Here is a 21,041-nt window from a genome sequence, read left to right on the forward strand (position 1 = left end):
TGGCGCCCATAGAATCAAATATGTTGCCAGTTATGTATTAGAGTTGGGGAAAGTAAGTCTTATATACCATCTTAATGGCCGAGGAACACTATCCTGACAAAGCCACAGAATGTTACTTGAATTTGATACATATTAAGGAACCAGTTCCAGCAGCAATGTGTGCCTATGCAATGTATTTCATGTGTCATGATCACCAGCTCCACACTAGCCTTACTGTCGGCAGAGACTACACTTGCACTGTTACCTAGAAACCTACTAACACGCTTTTTGCTTCCAGTGATGGAGGAAGCACATCTTTCTCCATGCCTGGTATTTCTCAAGTGATCTCCAGTTGTGTCCAGCAATCACAGCTCCCTTTTACATCTTCATACAGGAAGGCCCTTGGGAGTAATAGGAAAGGCTCTGCGGTGGTCTACATTTAATAAATGGGTGAGTCCATCAACTCTGGGGTTTCAATAGCACTTTTACTCACAATGTAGCATTTTGATTCCAATATGTTTTTTTTTCAATGAATTCAGAAGTAGGTACAGAAAAATGTGTATTATCTAGTCACATTGAGAGACCTCAGTAAAGAACGATCCACGAAGCCTTCCGTAAGTTGTTGTTTAGCTACAATGGGTCCAATGCAATTACAATCAGACTGAGCTACAAAACAGTGCCTCTATCTCCTCACAAAATCATTATGTGCATGTAAAAGTACCCATCATGCACTATTCTCCACACTGAGCAAATGATGATCTGTGCCTGATGCTGTTGCCCACATGAAATGCCAAGTGTTTCTAAGGCTCTGAAAGTGTATGCATCAGAAGACCCAGAGGGCCGGGCAGTGGTGGCGCACGCCTTTAATCCCAGCACCTAGGAGGCAGAGGCAGGTGGATTTCTGAGTTTGAGGCCAGCCTGGTCTACAAAGTGAGTTCCGGGACAGCCAGGGCTACACAGAGAAACCCTGTCTCAAAACAAACAAACAAAAACAAACACCCAGAGGACTGTGAAAGACTTTAAGGTAGTTTAGAACAATCTATTTATTTTAATAGCTCAAGGTGTAAAAACTTGTTGTACTGGCTAGCTTTTTGTCAACTTGACACAGGCTGGAGTTATCACAGAGAAAGGAGCTTCAGTTGGAGAAATGCCTACATGAGATCCAGCTGGAAGGCATTTTCTCAATTAGTGATCAAGTGGGGAGGTCCCCTTGTGGTTGGTGCCATCTCTGGGCTTGTAGTCTTGGTTCTATAAGAGAGCAGGCTGAGCAAGCCAGTGAAGAACATCCCTCCATGGCGCCTGCATCAGTTCCTGCTCTCTGACCTGCTTAAGTTCCAGTCCTGACTTCTTTCAGTGATGAACAGCAATGTGGAAATGTAAGCTGAATAAACCCTTTCCTCCCCAACCTGCTTGTTGGTCATGATGTTTGTGCAGGAATAGAAACCCTGACTAAGACACTTGTTAAGAATATTAGTGTGTGTACTGCCTGCACTCAGTGGTTCCCCATTGTAAACCACTCCTCTGCTGTCTGTACCTACTGTAACTAATGAACTCACGTGACACGTCATCATCTAAAGCCCATTGTTTATTCTAGTCTGCTTCATTTTTAATGTCATTGAGGAGTATTGGTATTAATTCTTCTTTTAAATTCACACACATTCAAAATTTCTGACCCAGAACTATTCCTGTCTAAAAGAACTCCAGGGACAAAAATGGAGAAGAGACTGAAGGAAAGGAGGTCCAATGACTGGCCCAACTTGGTATCCAGCTCATGGGAGGGCACCAAGGCCTGACAATATTACTGATGCTATGATGTGCTTACAGATGGGAGCCTGGCATGGTTATCCTCTGAGAGGCCATGCCAGCAGCTGACTGAGACAGACGCAGGTACTTACACCGAACCATTGAAATGAAGTCGGGGATCCCTATGGTTGAATTAGGGGAAAGATTGAAGAAACTGAAGGGGAGAGTGACCCCAGAGGAAGACCAGAAGTCTCAACTAACCCAGACCCCAGGGTGTACCCAGAGGATGAGCCACCAACTGGGGGCATACACAGGCCAGTCCAAGGCCCCTGGCACAAGTATAGTAGAGTTCTGCCTGGTCAGGCTTTAGTGGGAGAAGATGCACTTAATCCTCCAGAGACTAGAGGGACCAGGGAAGAGGGAAGAGTGGTGGGGGAATCCTCTTGGAGGCAAGGGGGAAGAGGAATGGATAAGAAACTGGGGGAGGGGGGGATCAAGAGGAGGAGCAATGACAGTAATGTAAATAAATAAATACATAAATATTGAAAAATAAACCTCATAATTTATTCCAAAATATCTGCCCAAACACCACATGAGGTTTTCCTAGACCTTGGCAGTTTCCTGTGTTAGCAGACTGAGGAGTATTCATCATGCATTTTGTAGAATGCGTTCCCTTTTAGGACTGCCCGAAGCAGGACATGGGTTCCTGGGAAGACGCAGAGGAGTGAAGTCCATCTTACAGCACCATCAAGGTGACGACATGACAGCGCTGACATCATGATCTCTTAGCTGGAACTGCCTTCTGTTTCATACACTGTAGTCTGGAGAAAGCCACAGTGCAAAACCTCATTTAAGAGGACAGGAAGCTACCTCTTGAGGGACAAATATCTATGTAAGTATTTAGAACTCTTCTCTACGGGAGTATACTCTGCTTTTTTTTTTTTATCAAATATCTAAGAGTGGCCCCTGAATATTGTTAATATGAGTCATAACCCAGCACTATACTTTCTGTTGTTGAAGTTGTCTACCTGTGGCTAACGGGAACACAAATGGCTGCTCTGTCTGTGACATTCTTTTTTGTTTTCTTTCCTTTCCTTTTTTTTTTTTTTTTCCTTTGACGGTAGGAAGGGTTGGGTTTTTACTCAACAACTCTTTTACTTCTTTGCTGCTCATCTGAGATGTACGCCGAAGGCCAAGAAATCAGTTATTTCCTAACAGTTCTTAGTTTCTTTTATTGTATAAAACTAAGAGTGAACCATTCAGATATTTCATGAAAAGAGTATGATTATTTACTTGGCAGTTGAAGTTCAAAAAAGGGTGGGGCGACTGGAAAGACACTCAGTGTTTGGGAACACTTGCAAACAAACCGAGGTTCAGTTTGTGGCAGTGGCATGAAGACTCCTGCCAGGCTGTAGCTCTAGTTCCAGGCACTGCACACACAGAGTACACAGACAGATATGCAGGCAAAACACCCACACACATACACACATAAATACTTAAAAAGAATGATAATGATTTTCAAGTATCAACTAGTATCCACATGTCCAAGTAAAATGGGAGTTTCTCTTTAGGTAACACACACACACACACACACACACACACACATACACACACACACAAGTGGAGGCATTGTTAAAGATTAAACATTCAGAGTCTTCCATGTAGCCAAATGTTTTGCCACTGAGATGATTCTCAGCTCCATCTTTTTATCAACTCTCAGGCACAACAAAGAAATTAATCTTATAATGATATACAATCTATGAAAAATAATCTAGGTTTTACAAACATGACAACTTTATTGTGGGGAGTCTATACTTAAACCATTGAAAATGCATAAAACTGTAAAATTAAGGGGCTGGAGACTTGACTCGGTGATTAAGAGCAATGAATTCTCTTCCAGAGGACTCAGGTTCAATTCCCCACACCCACATGGCACTTCAGAACTGTCTGTAACTCCAAGATCTGACACCCTCACACAGACATACACGCAGGCAAAACACCAATACATACATAAATAAAACTTTTTTGAAAACTGTAAGAGTAAATAAAAAAGGGATTTTTATTACCTGTAAAACTAGCCAATCTATCTCTCTTGTAAGATGGATCTTCAAAGTCCTCTGTTATTGACTCAGTTGTTGATATACTTGACTTAGACACTGAACTGCTCCCCATGACTGACCTTTGAAAATTATTAACATTATTCATTTGTTCAGTGTCCTTATGAGAAACTAAAATATAAATTAGGTTACAATAGCAGATGGAAGAACCAAATGTACTGCAGCCATATAAGCAATGTAAATCACAGTAACTTTACACTCTTCCATTGATTTTTCATGTTCTTTAAACTATGCCCAGAGGCTATCACTGTGTTCCTAATGTACATTTTGGACAAATGTCTAAATTATGGCTCCCTCTCGACCTCCATCCTCAGTGCCACTTTTCGGCATCTCATTGCTGGGTGTTCCCCTGCCTCTGGTTCTCTGGGGGGCTGAGCCCAGGATACGTTTCCCTTTGTTTCTCACCTGGGTTCTCCCCTTTCTTCACAACTCATCTCCCAAAGTCCAATTTCACAAAAATCCTTTCAAGGGCTAACTCCAGAGCGATCTACACCAACAGCAACTCCAGAGCGAGCTACACCAACAGCAGTTTCCTCCAAACTGAAACCTTCCCTACAAGAGGGGAAAGCTCAAGGGACTCAGGAGGTAAACAGAAGTTCATACCTGGGAAAATAGTAACTAGGAAGATTCTCAAAAGCCTGTCCCCAGCTTAACACAGCGCCAGGGGGGAGACTGAGCATCTGAGCTGAGGAGGGAGGAGATTCTGGGACTTTGGAGCTGCTTACAGGTTCTGCAGGGAACTCCAGAGACATGGCTTGTGATCACAGTGTGGGGTCTGCTCCTCTGTGATGCAGATGCTGGTTTTGAGTCATCCTTATTCCTTTAAGCAACCCATCATCCAGTCTTAAGTCATGTCATTCCCTTCCTGGGGTGAGTAGGTGTGTATTACATCTCCCCAGGAAAAGCTTTCACCAGGCATATATACTTATGCCCAGGAAATAGACACAAGAATTCAAAAGGAAATTCAAACTCAAATTTTAAACAAATGAGCATCTGTCACTCTATTATCCTCTCATTTTCATGGTTTCAATGAATTGTTCACCAAGAGGTCAAGTGTACCGGAAGAACCAGTGTCTCTCCCCAGCACTCCATAAGGTTCATGTGAGGGCTGAATGTAGTAGGCTCTAGAGCAGTGCATGACAGCACTCTATGTTAAATGACAGCCATAAACTCCCCACAGAAGCTGGGGGAAAATATCTAATCGGAATTTGCAACGAGCTGTGACGTTCGTCCTTTCTTTTGGCTCCCTGGAAAATCTTAAGATTGACACACTTTAAACACTGTTCTGGAATTTATGGGAACTCTTCAGTCAAGTTCTGAGCATGAATAATTAAAACGTAAGTGCTGGTATACTAGAATTGATAGATTGGGGTGAGAAAACTGGAAACTAATATACATTCTGGACGTACGAATCCAAACGGAAGGACAAAATTAATGAAATCAAAAGGATTAGGGCCAGCATACTTCACCTTGTGTACTGCCCTAACATGCTGGGGTTTAATGTGTTCTGATATAGGCTATAGGAAGAAATATACTCTGATCCAAGCGACCCTTCCTGTGATGTCAAGAGTTTGTTTGGCTTTGCTGATGCAGCATGTGGATCTGGATGGTAGAGAGGTCGGGGTGTAACATCAACTCCTTTTGGATCAAGCACCTGCAAAACAATGGTTGTTTAATGGAGTGAATAACTAGACAGGGTGAGGTTTCAAACTCTTGGAAAAAAAATAAGTACAGCAGAAAAACACTAAGTATAGTGGTCTTAGGACAAAATAAACACAAAAACTCAAATGATTCAAAATTTTATACTTCACATTTAACTAACTGTAATATATATATATTACAGTTTTAAAGAGTAATAATACATTCTAATGGTAAAACACACAGAAGCCAGAATGGTAAAATGACACTTTATTTATATTATTAATATTTTGGACTATGCAATACTATAAGTATAGGTTTGAGAAAAATGCTTTCCACACAGTACCAAGTAGAGCCAGCCTACTACAGCTGGAGGGACCCAAGAACCTCAGCTCAGCCCGGCTGTGCTAGCAATTCACTGTACATATACTCTGACAGTCTGAATGAGAATGGCCCCATAGCTTGTGTTGGAATACGTGGTCCCCAGTTGGTAGAACTATTTTTAAAGGATCAACGGAAACAACTTTCACAGTCAAGAGATGCCAATATAGATACTGGAGGCCTTTAAGACACTAAACAAATGAGACATAAAAGAGTGTCCTCTCATTGCATCATTGACTAAAACACTAAACACACCGAAGTATATGGAAGTTAGGTGACACCAGGATGTTAAAAGCAGTGAGAGACACTCCCAGCCACATGCACATCACGCAGGCCCGTCAGAGTGACAGCAAGTTATCTAGCTGAGAGTTAAGGTAAGAAGGGCTAGACAGATGTATTTCAAGTTCTGAAACAGAACAAATACAATAGGGCCTACTACAATTGAAGAAAATATATCCTCATCCCCACCCCCACAAAAAGAAAACCCGATGAAAGGAATTTATGATTAGTACACTAGTTTTACACAAAAATCTGTAAAGGAATCCTTTGGACTGAGAGAAAAACAAATCCATGCCCAAGACCACAGGGAGAAAAATCATATTAGAATAAGAGTTAAGGAAGAGAAGTGGGGGGAGGGACCTAAAAAAATCACAAAACCAGCAAAATGGCAGGAAGGGTGAATGTCTTTCGGCTTCAATTCCCCCAATCACATGGCACAGACTAGCAGAATGAATTAAAGAGTAGGGATTGTCTATTTGCTGCCTCCAAGAAACACCTCCAAGCATAAGAGAGATATACAAAGACATGACACTTCAACATCCCAAGGTACAGAAAGAAAATGGACTTAGGAAACAAACGGAAGTTGCTGTTCTGATAGACTTCACACCAAAATTGCTAAGAGGTAATAGAAGTGGACACTGTGTGGGGACTAAGGAAATCATCCTTCATGCCACTAGGATTCCCTGAGCACAGATGCACCCAATTTCATAAAACAAATACTAGTAGATGGAAAGCCACAAATTAATACTAGTACAAGAGTAGTGGGTGTCTTCCATAACAACAACAACAACAACAACAAAAGACCAAAAAAATTAAACAGAACATGTGATGAGTGAAAACTAGTGAGATTAAAACAGAAATTAAAATCTCCCAACTTAAAAAAAAAAAAAAATCAGTGCCGTTCTATACACCCACCCCATTGTTTAGATTGGGTTGTTTTCATGATAATAAGATTTGTGAGCTCTTTGCACATGCTGGATGTGTATTGGGCAAAGATTTTTCTCCCACCCTATTGCTGCCTCTTCACCTGCTTGACAATTTCCTTTGCTGCACATCACGAGATTCCATTTGTTGATTTTTGGCCTCATTTCTTGAATGGTTGTAATGTTGTCCAGAGTGTCCTAACCTATGTTGAGATCGTTTATCCATCTGGAGTTTAGCTTTGTCCAGGGTGACTTCATTCATTCTTCTAAACATAGCTACCCCGTTTCCCCAGTACTTTTTAAAGGGGCCATCTTTTCTCCAGTGCATAGTTTTGCCATCCTTATCAAAATTAGGTGGGTACAGCTGTATGAGCTTGTACTTGGATTCTCTAGTTTACTCCAGTGACCAATGTCTGTTTTGTGCCAGTGCCATGCTGTTTACAATGCTAGGTCTCTACAGTATTAATTGAAATTGGGTTTCACCATACCCGCAGCAACACTCATTTTGCTCAGAATTGTGTTGGCTGTCAGGAGGCTTTGCTGCTTCTTCCATATACATGTTAAGGTTATTCTTCCCATTTCTGTGAAGGACAGCATGGAGATTTTCTATGAGGACTGAAGTCAGTGCTTTGGAAAGACAACAGTGAGTGGTCGACATCCATGAGCATGGGGAGACTCTCATGCACTAGTGCCTTCTTCAATTTTTTCCTTCGGTGTTTTAATTTTCATTATAAAGGTCTTTTACATCCTTGGATGGGGCTTATCCCAAGGCACTTTTTGGAAGCTATTGTGAATGGGATTGTTTCCTGTTCTTCAGTTTGCTTGTCACTGACACTGTAGAAGGCTAATCATTTTTGTGTTAGTGTGCCGCCTGTCACTTTGCTGAAATTGTCAAAGAAAAAATACTTTAAATATCTATTCTAACAGCCTTCTACTGATATTTCCTTTCTTTTATCAGGTTTATTCCTTTCAATTACAAAATTGGACACGTTAAAAACATAATTAAATAAAATAAATCAGAGTCTCACAATCAGTAATAAAGGAAATAGTGAAACACTGGTGCCCCCCACCCCACTCCAGACCCCCCCAATGGTCTGTGTGGATCAAAACCTTTCTCCCTGTGGTGATAATCATGAACTGCTTTACATTCATATCCTTTCTCTCCTTTCTAGTCAGAGCTTTATTAAGTACCTTTAATAGTTTTTTTTTTTTAATTTTCATAGAATAAATACACACATACAAAGTATGCATGAAGCTCACAACCTAGTGAATACCACTGTTGTACTCAACAATCAGATTTAGGAACAGTAATTTACTAGCATCCCAGATCTTTCTTTCAGGAGAGCTAGTATCTTCCATCAAAAGTAGTAATTATCTTGACATCACATACTAGCCTGTAAGCATCACTCAGATAAAACCATATGAATATAGTCTTTGATACTGGTTTCTTTTGTTCACCATTATGCATGTAAGATTCATCTGTATTACTGGCTATAGCCACAGATTATTAATTTCATTGTTGTATAGTAATTCACTGTGGGAATGTATCATGCTTTATTTATCTATCAGCGGGAATTTGTGTTTTCCAGTCTTGTCTTTTTTTTTTTTTTTTTCTTGTTCTTTTTTGGTCTTTAGAGGCAGGGTTTCTCTGTGCAGCCCCAATTGTCCTGGAACTTGCTCTATAGACCAGGCTGCCCTCAAACTCACAGAGATCCTCCTGCCTCTGCCTCCCAAATGCTGGAATTAAGGTCTTACACCATCACCATCCAGTTTTTTTGACTTTCAAATGGTGCTGCTGGGCTGGTTAAACAGCTCGGAGGGTACAGGTGTTCTTCGTCATGGGATGCTTAAGGGTGGCCCCAGGATCCATATGGGGGAAGAGGTGAACTGTCCTTTGACCTAATGTATGCACCCTGGCTCACATGTGTGTCACACATAGGTGGCACGTGCCATCAAATGGTGCTGCTATCAATATCTCATATGATATACTAATCTATGAGTTTTTGTTGGTTGGAATTTCTAGGTAGGAGATTACATGCACATTCACCTTTAAGATGCTGTTGTAGTTCCAAAATGGCTCAAGCAGCAGAGATAAAAGGTCTGATTTCACCAGATATTTGCCAACGCTTGGTTAAAGAAACTTCCTTTTTTCTTTTTGAAATTTTACAGTTATATGTTGCTTAATAGCTGACACCCTTTGTTCAACAATGTGTTCGATTTCCCCAAATGTTTATTTTTTTTAATGTTTTTATTTACTATGGTTATACAGTAATGCATTCAACTATATTATACTGTATTTTATTTATCAGTTTTAGTTTTAAAAGATAGGATGAATTGCTTCCAGGTTTTGGGCACACTGAAAATTGCTCAGTAAACATTTAGATAGAAGCATCTTTGGGTACATTCTCACACATTTGCAGATATGGACCAGCTCAGCACAGTACTTCAAAGGTTTCTGAATGCTCTCAGTAATTTTGGCAGTGTGACAGGTTTTTTTGGGTGGGGGGAAACCAACTCCTTCTAGTTGTCCTCTGTCCCGTACATGGTCACTCTGGCACACATTGAAACTTGAGGACAATTTCATTAGAGTTTAAGAGAAAAACAACAGTTCAGTCAAGCTGTAACTCTTGACAGCTGCTGGAAGGAGGGAAATTATGGGGTTATTTAAAAATAGACTCAGGGACTGGACAGATGGTTCAGTGGCATTAAGAGCATTGACTATTCCTACAGTGGACCAGAGTTTAGACCCCAGGACCCACATCTGTCAGCTGCCTGTAACTCTAGTTCCTAAGAATGTGTCACCCTCTTCCAGAGGTACATGCACTCCTGTGCTCGTACCCCCCACATGCATACACACTTACAAATAAGAAGGAAACAGAATTCTAAAGAACATTCCCCTGGGCTGGCAGGATGGTTCAGTGGGTAAGGGTGCTGACTGCCAAGGCAGCAGTCACGATTTGTGTTTAATCTTAAAAACCCACAAGGTAGGAGGGAACCTGGCACCTGTGCCAGGGTGGCCATGCCCATTCACATGTACACAAAAAGTAAACAAGTTAATGTAACAAAAAGGGTTTGGGGGAAAAAAAAAAAGAACATTACCTGTACCGTTTTAGTGCCAGGAATGTTTAGTTTTTCTGCCGGCTTCATCTCAGATAAAAAACCCATAGTTCTTGATACGGCCATTTTGCTTTGGTTTGTGGCAGCATATCCTTTCCCTGCACTTGATTTTGATGGGCTGATAAAGCTGATGGACTTCCTGGATTGTGGGCTGGCACTCCTGTGTAAAGAAAGGAAAACAGAGAAGACCCAGGATTGAAAAGAAAATTCAAATTATAGCAAAAGTAGACTCTTATTAGAAGTGTGAATGACTTCACCGGGGAAGGTGAAGTATCACAAGATGGCTGGGCATAAACTTGCTCTAAAAACCGTTCATTTGGGTATCTTTTGTGGAGCTCATGCTCCCCAAACCAGAAGACAATTGGAAATGCCCTAAAGTCCTGGAATGAGACCTCCATACCAGGTTGGCTAGTCTGGCTGAGAAACTACCAGTGATTGACCCGGCTTACTACAAGGCCAATATGGCCAAGGCTGGCTTGGTGGATGATTTTTGAAAAGAAGTATAATGCCCTGAAGATTCCTGTGCCTGAGAATAAGTACACAGCCCTGGTGGACCAGGAGGAAAAGGAGGATGTGAAGAACTGTGCTGAGTTCATGTCTGGATCTCAGCTCAGGATCCAGGAGTATGAGAAGCAGCTGGAAAGAATGAGGAACATAATTTCCCTTTGACCAGATGACCACTGATGGCTTGAATGAGGTCTTCCCAGAAACCAAGCTGGACAAGAAGAAGTACCCGTACTAGCCCCCCACCAGCTCATCGAGAACCTATGAAGCAGCCTGGGACGGAGCCCCAGATGACATGAAATAAAACATTTAAATAGTAAAAAAAAAAAGGAAGTGTGAATGACCTAAACATATACTTTGCACCAGTAGCTACACGAGTTGATTCTATTTAAGCACATTTCTGGAGAGTGTACATGGACTGTCGCTTCTGCTTTCAAAGCAACCTTAAGAAGTTGGAACTAACACCATTTATGTGAAAGGACACAGGGCCATTGAAATGGTTCTGAGGGTAAAGGTGATTGTTGTGCAAGCCTGGAAACATGACTTCAATCCCCCAAGCCCATGTAAAAAGCCAGATTTGAAGATAGAACAGCCATCCAGTTAGAAACAGTTAGAGAGGCCCTACCTCAGAAACAAAGCAAGAGGAGAGAACCAAGTCCCCAAAGATGTCCTCTGACCTCCATGTGCACTCCCACTCTCCCACTCTCCCAGATGTGCAAATACACTCGTACACAATAAGTGAAAATATATTTAAATGGGCAAAGTTAAACATGAGTAATAAAACCTCAGGGGATGTATTCTATTTCCTTTTAAACAAATGTATATAAATTTTAAATTATAGTAAAATATTTAAATTCAGGCAGGACTACATAATTGTACTATTAAGTTCACAAATTCCTGACAAGCCCAGCCTTTATCACCATACGACTATAGTTCTCTGTATGAAACTTCTGATGTTCTACTAGGTTCTGAAAAGCAAATACACTTCCAAAAGAAGCAACTTTAGCATTTATAAAAATAAAACAGGACAATGAATAAATATTTGAATTTATAGTTTTTTGAGTACCCCACCCTGGACACCTTCCTTTAGTCTCTAGAGCAGTGATTCTCAACCTTCCTAATGCTGTGATCCTTTAATACAGTTCCTCATGTTGAGGTGACCCACAACCATAAAATTATTTCTGTTGCTACTGTATTGGCTGGTTTTGTGTGTCAACTTGACATAACCTGGAGCATCACAGGGAAAGGAGCTTCAGTTGAGGAAGTGCCTCCATGAGATCCAGCTGTGGGGCATTTTCTCAATTAGTGATCAATGGGGAAGGGCCCATCCCTGGGCTGGTAGTCTTGGGTTCTATAAGAGAGCAAGCTAGGGGAAGCAAGCCAGTAAGTAACATCCCTCCATGGCCTCTGCATCAGCTCCTGCTTCCTGACCTGCTTGAGTTCCAGTCCTGACTTCCTTTGGTGATGAACAGCAACACGGAGGTGTAAGCTGAATAAACCCTTTCCTTCCCAACTTGCTTCTTGGTCATGATGTTTGTGCAGGGATTAAAAACCCTGCCTAAGACAGCTACTTAACTGTAATTTTGCTGCTGTTATGAATCATCATGTGAACATTTGACATTTCTGGTCTTCAGTGACCCCTATGAAAGGGTAGGTCAACCCTCAAAAAGGTAGCAACCCACAGGTTGAGAACCACTGCTCTAAAAGGACGCCATCACCAAGGTGGTAATAAAACTACCGTCCTATGAGAACTCCTCTGTAGTATCTTTGCTATCTTTAAATTCCTCTCCTGCCTTCCATAGACTCAACGGAATTCACCTTTATCATTTTTCTCACAAGAGTTACCATTCTATGGGGACTGGAGTGATGGCTCAGAGGTTAAGAGTGCTTACTACTTTTGTAGGACAGGACTCAGTACCCAGTACCTACAGGGCAGTTCACAACTACCTATTACTAGTTCCAGGGGATCCCATACCTGCTTCTGATCTCCACGGGCTCTACGGGCTGACACACACAGACACAAGAAAGAACGAGTTTTGAAAAGGAGTTGCTGTTCCATCTGAAACTAAGTTTCTGTCTACATTCTGAAACCTGGCACTGTTTTTCAGAAACTGTTTTTCACTCATTCTCAAGATTCCTCTATTTTATTTCCCCATGAAAATAACTCTGCGATTGTTTCTCCGATACTTAAAATTTCCCTTTAACTATGATTTCCTCTGCCTACAAAGCTTTTCTTCCTTTAGTGACCACGCAACTTCCTGAAACACTGATTGGCTATTTTGTAGTCCAGGATTGAAAGCAGAGCTTCACACCCTTTCAGTTAAGCACCTACCACGAAGTTCCTTTCCCAACCATGACCACTTCTATATTCCTTACATGCTCCATAATTTAGCTTCATGCCCTCCTGCTGCATTAAAATAATATATTGTATAATATATACAACCTCCAGGCAGGCATGGTGCAGGAGGAGCTGAGAGTTCTACATCTTCATCTGAAGGCTGCTAGCAGAATACTCGCTTCTAGGCAGTTAGGATGAGGTTCTTAAAGCCCACACCCACAGAGCCATGCCTACTCCAAAAGGCCACACCTACTTGAACAGGGCCACAGCTTCTAATATTGTCACTCCCTGGGCCAAGAATATACAAATCATCACAGTGATATATCTTAAAATCCTTTTATTAGGTTAATTGCTATGGATTTCTTCTTAAAAAAACATTTTAATTAAAGTTTTTTAAAAGCTGCTATATACACCAAATGATGGATGTGTTTATCAAAGATCTTTAAATTTTCTTCTCATGGTGATTATAGATATATAGTCATAACAGAGTAACATTCATAATCCAGACTTTTTTCCAGGTTCGTATTTTGTTGAATTTGAGCTAAAGGGAAAAGAAGCCCATCCCCCAACCCGAGGAGAGAACCCAGCATCTTGCACTTGCCACTGAGCTGAATCCCCAAACCTATAAGGCATCTTTAAATTGCCTGCTTTAAAGCCTGGTCAATTAGGCCATACTCTTGCCTTGAAAAGTCAAGTTGTCTTCTTTATTTGCTTTAAGAATCACACTTCTTATAAGTACTGATCTGAATTTAGTAACTGCTTGGTGCTATGGCGAGATAGTCAAGGTCAGCCACTGTACCTAAGACTGACAAACACCTACCAAGAGCGGTGGCTTTCAGACTTCCTAATGCTGGGACCCTTTCTAATGTTGTGCTGACCCCAACCATAAAGTTATTTTCATTGTTACTTCATAACTGTGATTTTGCTACTGCTATGAATCCTAATGTAATCCAATGTTCCTAGGCAAACCCTGTGACAGGATCATTCTTCCATTAAAGAGGTCCTCAACACACAGGTTGAGGACTGCTGATCTGATTAAAGGCTGAAGATCTGGCTTTCAAATCCATCTTTATGTATGGTGATGTATGTGTTACTTATGTGTGCTTATTACTGTCCATATCATTTACTGGATTCCAAAGTAGCTTCTAATTTTTTAAAAAATAAATGGCATCCCAGCACTTGGGAGGCAGAGGCAGGTGGATTTCTGAGTTCAAGGACAGCCTGGTCTACAGAGTGACTTCTAGGACAGCCAGGGCTACACAGAGAAACCCTGTCTCAAAAAAAAAAAAAAAGACAGCTGCTAAATTAAGCTCAACTGACTTTTCATTCATAGCTAGAGTCGAAAAAGGAGATTTAGGGGGTAAAACTGGACATAGTTGGGACATTATCTCTTGATTTTCCTTTCAGTTTTGGTTTTACAGCTTTTCCTAAGGAAGACCAGCCACATCTGGATGTAAGGCTTGCTACCCCAGGCTCTGGGAGGATAGCTTCTTTCCCCTGCTTTCAACTCTTCCTAATTAACAGTTTGCAGTTGGCTCAAAAGAAAATGCCCCTAACTTGACTTGTTCTGGTTGTCTTAAACACTTTTAGAAAAAATGTTCCCAAGTACCTGTTATAATAGGCTTTAAACCTCTAACAAACTGGATTAATTTGTTGGCACAAGAACAATGTCTTCAAGGCTGAGCTGGCTCTGTTAGAGACTCCATGCCTCACTAAATACAAGTTTTAAGCAAATAGGCAAAGGAATCATACACATTTTTGATAAAGGTTAAAAACAGATTGAAAGACCTTCTGATGAGGAAGGATTGGATGCAATTTTGCCTTAAAGTGAAGGATGTTTCAAAATGCAAAGAGGACAAATAGAATATAGAACCGAGATGTGTTGCAGAAAGGTTTATAGGAAAATAAACATGCTTATAACTAAGTTGACTATAGTTTAAAGATACTAAATTATACTACTGGTTCTGTTACATTAGTAAGGTTTTCTTAACTATTGTCTCCTAGTCATGATCTCAAAATAAGTGATTTAGAACAGAAAGAATTTTTATTTTTCCCTTTCTTAAAAAAGCCGGGTGTGGTGGCGCACGCCTTTAATCCCAGCACTCGGGAGGCAGAGGCAGGCAGATTTTGAGTTCCAGGATAGCCAGGGCTATACAGAGAAACCCTGTCTCCAAAAAAAAAAAAAAAAAAAAAAAAAAAAAAAAAAAATTAAAATTTGTCATTAGGCTTATTTTTGTTTTTCCATTTTGTAAGACTATCACTTGCTGGATAGGCATTGTAATGTAATAGGGAAAAACTTCTTGGGCTATGTATTAGTCAGGTTTCTCTAGAGTCACAGAACTTATGGAATGCCTCTACATATTAAGGGAATTTATTGGAATGACTTAGAGTGTACAGTCCAACTAACCCAACAATGGCAGGAGAATCTAGTAGTCGCTCAGTCCCATGAGGCTGGGTGTTTCAGTTGGTTGTCTGTATAAGCTGGCATCTTATACATCTGGTTCCAACAGATGTGCTGGCAAGTTAGTGCAAGTGCGAGGAGAAGGAAGCCTCCCTTTTTTCATTGTCCTTATGTAGGCCCCCAGCAGAAGTTATGGCCCAGATTAAATGTGTATACCACCATTCCTGGACCTAAGCTGTTCCTTACTTGCAACTTTCTCTGTCCTAGGCTGACCTTGAACTCAAGAGATCTGCATGGATCTATCTCCTGAATGTTGGCATCAAAGGTGTGTACAGAGCAAGTTCCAGGACAGCCAAGCTTAGGCAGTGAAGGAGTTGGAAAACAAACAGCTGGTGATAATGTAATAGAACAAGAGGGCCATGTTCCAGCTCCTGCAAGCAGCAGACTCAGCAGCTTTGGCCATGTGGCTCCAGCTTTAAGAGTCCAGAATAGAAGGGACTAGTGGCACAATTGATACTGCTTAGCTGGAGCTAAGAAATTAGTGGTGATTAAGAGACCAGCATCACTGAGGTAAAAATCTTCTGGCAAGTGTTTTCTAAGAGCACAAAGAAACTGTGTTCCAGAGATATCAATGGTTGTATGTACCTTGTGCTGCGGCTGGACTTGGTAATGTGTAAGAATCACTCAGGTGGTACTAGTTTTGAAGACATAAAGGGGTCATGGAGAGAAGCTTTGAGAGGCCAGGAAAGGCCACTGGTGAAGGTGCAGCCTCAGTTGTGGTTGATGGCCCAGGACTGAAGGGGTCATGCAAAGAAGTTGGGGTGTGGCACCATGAAGGGGGCCAATGAGAGGCTTTTGGGTGAAGCCTAGTTACAGTGGAAGACCCCAGTATATTGGAGATGCTGATACCATGGGATGGTCACCAAGAACAGCAGCAGCAGTGGAGTGGAGTCAACCAGAGTACTCTAGAGGGCAGAACTGGAGGTGTGGATCCCAAACACTGGAACAAGAAGCTGTCAAGGTGAAGTTGCCTTGGATACCCCAAGATGTTAAGAGATATCAGAGCCATAGGATACCTGCCAAGGAAAGCTGCTAACAGGGAGTAAAAACAGCACAAGAGAACCAAGTTTGTTGCTGCTGAATGCGAGATCCAACAGCAATCAACAAGGATGAGAGGAGTTGGAGATCTGAAGAGCACTTTAACACTAGACATGGAGACATGGAATTTGTGGAGTTTGCCCAGGTGGTTTTCTGTCTTGCTTTTGGTCCTCACCATGATCATTCTGGAATGGTAATGTATATCCCGAATGATGTTAGAGGTATACAATCTGATTTTTTATTTTGATTTCTTAAGGCATTACAGTTAAGAGATTGCATGAATCTCAGAAGACTTTGGATTTTTAACATTTGTTGAGATTGTTATAGACTACAGAACTTCTCAAATTAGGGTAAATATATTTTGCATTATGCTATGCCTAAGTATGGTCCCCACAGACTCATATTTTGGACAAGCCTATGGAGGTCAGAGAGTGGAATGTGGTGGTTTGAATATGGTTGGCCCAGGGAGTGGCACTATTAAGAGATGTGGCCTTGTTGGAACTGTATCACTTTGAGCCCCTCCTCCTAGCAGCCTGAAGATAGTCTTCTCCCGAGTGCCTTCAGATCAAGATGCAGAACTCTCAGCTCCTTCTCTAGCCTGCCTAGACACTACCATGATGATAATGAACTGAACCTATAAGCCAGCCCCAATTAAATGTTGTCTCTTATTAGAATTGCCTTGGTCATGGTTTCTCTTCTCAGCAAAGGGAACCCTAAGACAGGGTATTCTTGCTAAATTACATAGTGATCAAATTACATAGTGATCATGGAATTCAATTAAATCAACAAATATTTTAATCTATAAAATTTGGCCTATTAAATGAGCAAATGACACTAATTCTTAAAATTAACTAAAGCTTTGGCTCTCATCCAAGATCTATCCATTTTGGAAAACATCCATGATCTCATTATAAAATAAGTACTTAATGTCCTATGAAAAATTAAGTAAAAGCTGTATGAACCATATCTATAGAAGGATAACATTAAAAGAGACTTAGAAATCTAATAACTAAAAATTCAAAACTGGCTATAGGTTTTTTTTTTCCCAATATAATGAAAATCAGATCATTTTCATCAGTGGAAAAAAAGATTTCATCCTGCCTGGAGAAAAAAAGACTATCAGGCACTCCACACTCCAAAACTTCAGGAAACAAATTTGTACTTCTCAAACTTCCAGGCACATATCCACAGGAACCTCAGAAATGCTGTCTTGATATTCTCCTTTGGGTGAATTAACAAATGAGTATTCCAAAGACATGAAACTTTCATTAAAAAACACACACGAGCCATACCTGTGGAGGTCAGAGGACAACTTACCAGCGTTGGTTCTCTTCTATCATGCGGGTCATGGGGAATGGACTCAGATATAAGGCTTAACAGCACGCATCTTTACCCTGAGTCTTTTCACAGGCTCATCATTTCTCTTTTAAAGCTTCCTTAGATTTATTTTGTGAGTGGTGGGATAAGTGTATATATGTGTACCTCATGTGCCTTGTCCCTACAGAGGTCAGATGAGAGATCAAGAGCGCATGAGATCCTCCGAGACTGGTGTTCTGGGTGATTGTGAGCCACCATGCGAACCCAGGTCTGCTGCAGGAGTAACAAGGGCTCTTAACTTCTGAGCCATCTCTCCAGCCCCACTTTCTGTTTTAAAAATCCTTTTATAAACAGATTATTAGTGCTTAAGATAGTCAATATTTGGCTTTATAGTTATAAATGATAAAAACAATGCTAGTCCCAGTTTTAAAGAAGTTACAGTAGGAATATGTCCTTTCACTAATCATGTTTTTTTTAGGACTGCTTCCTAAAACAAAAACAAACAAAAAAACAAAAAACATGATTAGTGACAGGACATATACTTCCTTCCAGGGCCCCTACTGTTTTTGAACCAAGATTCAGGGTTAAAACAATGCCAGTGAGGGAGAGGACCAGACCTGAACCAGGATGGGTGAGACCCTCAGACCTCCTCAGATGTTTCCTTGTGCATTGGATGGCAGTTAGCTCAGAATCTCACAACTGGCACAAGAGCAGAGAGTAAGTGACCGAGGACTGCTCAGCCACAATTGGGACCCTGTATCACACACCCTCCCTAAGGCTCAGACCAGCAAGTGGAGGTGGAAAGACTGCAGGAGTCAGAGATAGGAGATGACAGGCACAAAACAGTGTCATCTGGAGGGCACAGGCCTGCTGCACGTGTGAACTCACAGCAGCAATAGCTGCCTGCAAAACAGCAAACTAGTCAACACTCTAGCTGAGATGCTATGGACAGCTGACTGATTGTGTGTGTGTGTGTGTGTGGCTAGTTTTCTTTAAGTATGTGGCTCCTAATATATCCCCTATAATCTAGTGGCTGGCCCCATATCCAGAAGTATATGGACAGTACAACCTAGAGTGAATGGGTTATTAAATTAACAACAAAAAAGGATAAGGTTGAGGGGAACAGGGAGACTTGGGAGGTTTGTGTTGAACTGGGAATAGGTAAGGGGAAGACGTGGGGTATCATCAAAATACACTGCATCAAGTTCTCAAAGAATAAAAACATTTATTGAAAAAGGATTCAAGTATTCTCATACATAACATAAATGTAAACTCACATATCAACAAATTTGGTTCCTCTTAAAATGACTGACGCTGAGTGGATAGGACTTGATAGTGTTGAACAATAAAAGTTCATACATCTATTATTTTGTAATCCAATTCTTATTAAAACTCCAAGATACATACAGAAAGCCATGTGAGCAAAATGCTAAGCTAATCCCATAGCTTGTAGGCACATGTCCACTGATCCATGGCTTTCCCTAGAACTAGAGTGAGTAGTTTTTCCTTCTGAAGCACAATAAGGAGATGCTGTGGACATGTCTAGATATTAGTGACTGCCTGGTGGAGCTATCTGCTCGCAGTTGAGAATGCAGAGTAATGTGGATTTTAGGGGAAGGTAAGGGTAGAGATGCTATGTGACCAGTGAGGTAAACACAGAGATGCCAAGAGCTTGGTGATGTAAGTAAGAGCCACAGATGCAAAGCAACCAGTGAGGGTCAGAATAAGAAAATTAAGAAATCACACCAAATTTGTCATTTTATTTATTTTTCCTTTTTTGTGACAGGGTCTCAGTGTGTAGCTCAAGCTGTCCTGGAACTCACTATGCAAGCCAGGCCAGGCTTCCAAATGCTGAGACTAAAGGTATGCATCACAATGCCCAGCAAGCATGACTTTGTTTTTATTTTGTTTCTGTAACCTTTTTAAAATTTCAGAATCTCCAGTTTAGGGTGGCCTCAAACTCCCCATATAGCTGAGGATGACCTTAAACTTCAAAGCTTCTTTCTAACAATGAAGACAACAGGCTGCAAGAACTAAAGAATGAGTAGGCTGACTCATGTTTTCCACTCTATCACTTAAAGATCTTGAACGTCATCATTTTTGATCCCACAGAAAGACAGAACTGAAAACCACTTCTCAGTTCCATCCGACAGTTGAGATCACGGGCAAACAAGTACCCTAACGACTGGAGATGCCAGAGGAAAAAAGACCACAGCTTCCAGAGAACTGACACTTGATCCAATCAGGGATCAGAAACCGTAAAGGACAATTGGCTGATTACTGAAGAATGAGCAGAGGCTAACTTAAAACATAAAACCCTCTAGGAACAGCTGTAAGGAGCCAGCAGGCTTTCATCTTATCTCCATAAGTTCACCAGGTGGATGGAACCTGTTCACACACCCACAGCAACCTGTTCTCACAGCAAGTACCTATCCTTTCAGAATGCCATTTTACCAGAGCTGAAATAACTTGTTACCAAGGCCTAACAAACCTTGGGGATGGGGGAGGGAAGTAACCTAACTCTAGCTCCACCTAGCCATCTCCTCTTACCAAAACAGGAAAAAATGCTGAGAAACGAACATCTCCATGTTTGGTGGTATATACTTGTAATTCCAGTCTTTGGGAAGTGGAGGCGGGAAGATCACACACCAGGGGCAAGAGCCCAGTAGGAGACCAAGACCTAGTCATTTTATAGAACAGTCTCTGCCCAGGACATCTTACATAACAGCAGGGCTTCTGCAATACAAAGGAGAAAAAACAACTGCAAAGTTCACAAAATTTAGGAAGTCTCTAAACAGAAACCCCAAAACCAAACCAAAGGGTATCAAAATGAGGATACTAGAGGCCAACCAAACCTTAAACATTAACACCTTCAGCAGAGAGTAAATACAGCTTAATTCCTAGTCATAAAAAATTAAAGAATACATCTCACTGTCAGCAACATCAAATATCTAGGACATACTGAAAGGCAAGACTAAGTGTGAAGGGACAAACAAAATGACAAACCCAGACTCAAATATGACAGATATTTTGGAATTGTCAAAACTATGAATTGAAAAGAATATGCTTGGGGCTCTAAATGGAACAGTGGATAACACGCAAGAAAAGATGTTCTTGTTGCCCTTCTCCATCAGAGCAGGCCTCCAAGCAGTCTATGGGTTAGGACAAAGAACTAACCGCACCCCTCACACACACACACACACACA

At 41.2% G+C, this 21,041-nt stretch overlaps 1 protein-coding gene and 1 pseudogene across 1 annotated transcript in view; one reads left to right on the forward strand and one right to left on the reverse strand.

Annotated features, from left to right (window-relative positions):
• Positions 1–21,041, reverse strand: part of Wdr78 (WD repeat domain 78) — a 73,331-nt gene that overhangs the window by 48,487 nt on the left and 3,803 nt on the right. The window contains exons 2-4 of the mRNA XM_029540456.1: positions 10,160–10,337; positions 5,309–5,493; positions 3,789–3,901 (exon numbers count right to left, since the gene is read on the reverse strand). Coding sequence (XP_029396316.1) covers positions 3,789–3,901; positions 5,309–5,493; positions 10,160–10,337 — 476 coding nt within the window. The remainder of the gene's footprint in view (positions 1–3,788; positions 3,902–5,308; positions 5,494–10,159; positions 10,338–21,041) is intronic.
• LOC110322733 lies at positions 10,458–10,948 on the forward strand (annotated as a pseudogene).

The sequence above is a fragment of the Mus pahari genome, chromosome 6 (genome assembly GCF_900095145.1).
Source record: "Mus pahari chromosome 6, PAHARI_EIJ_v1.1, whole genome shotgun sequence".
NCBI classification, from domain to species: Eukaryota; Metazoa; Chordata; class Mammalia; order Rodentia; family Muridae; genus Mus; species Mus pahari.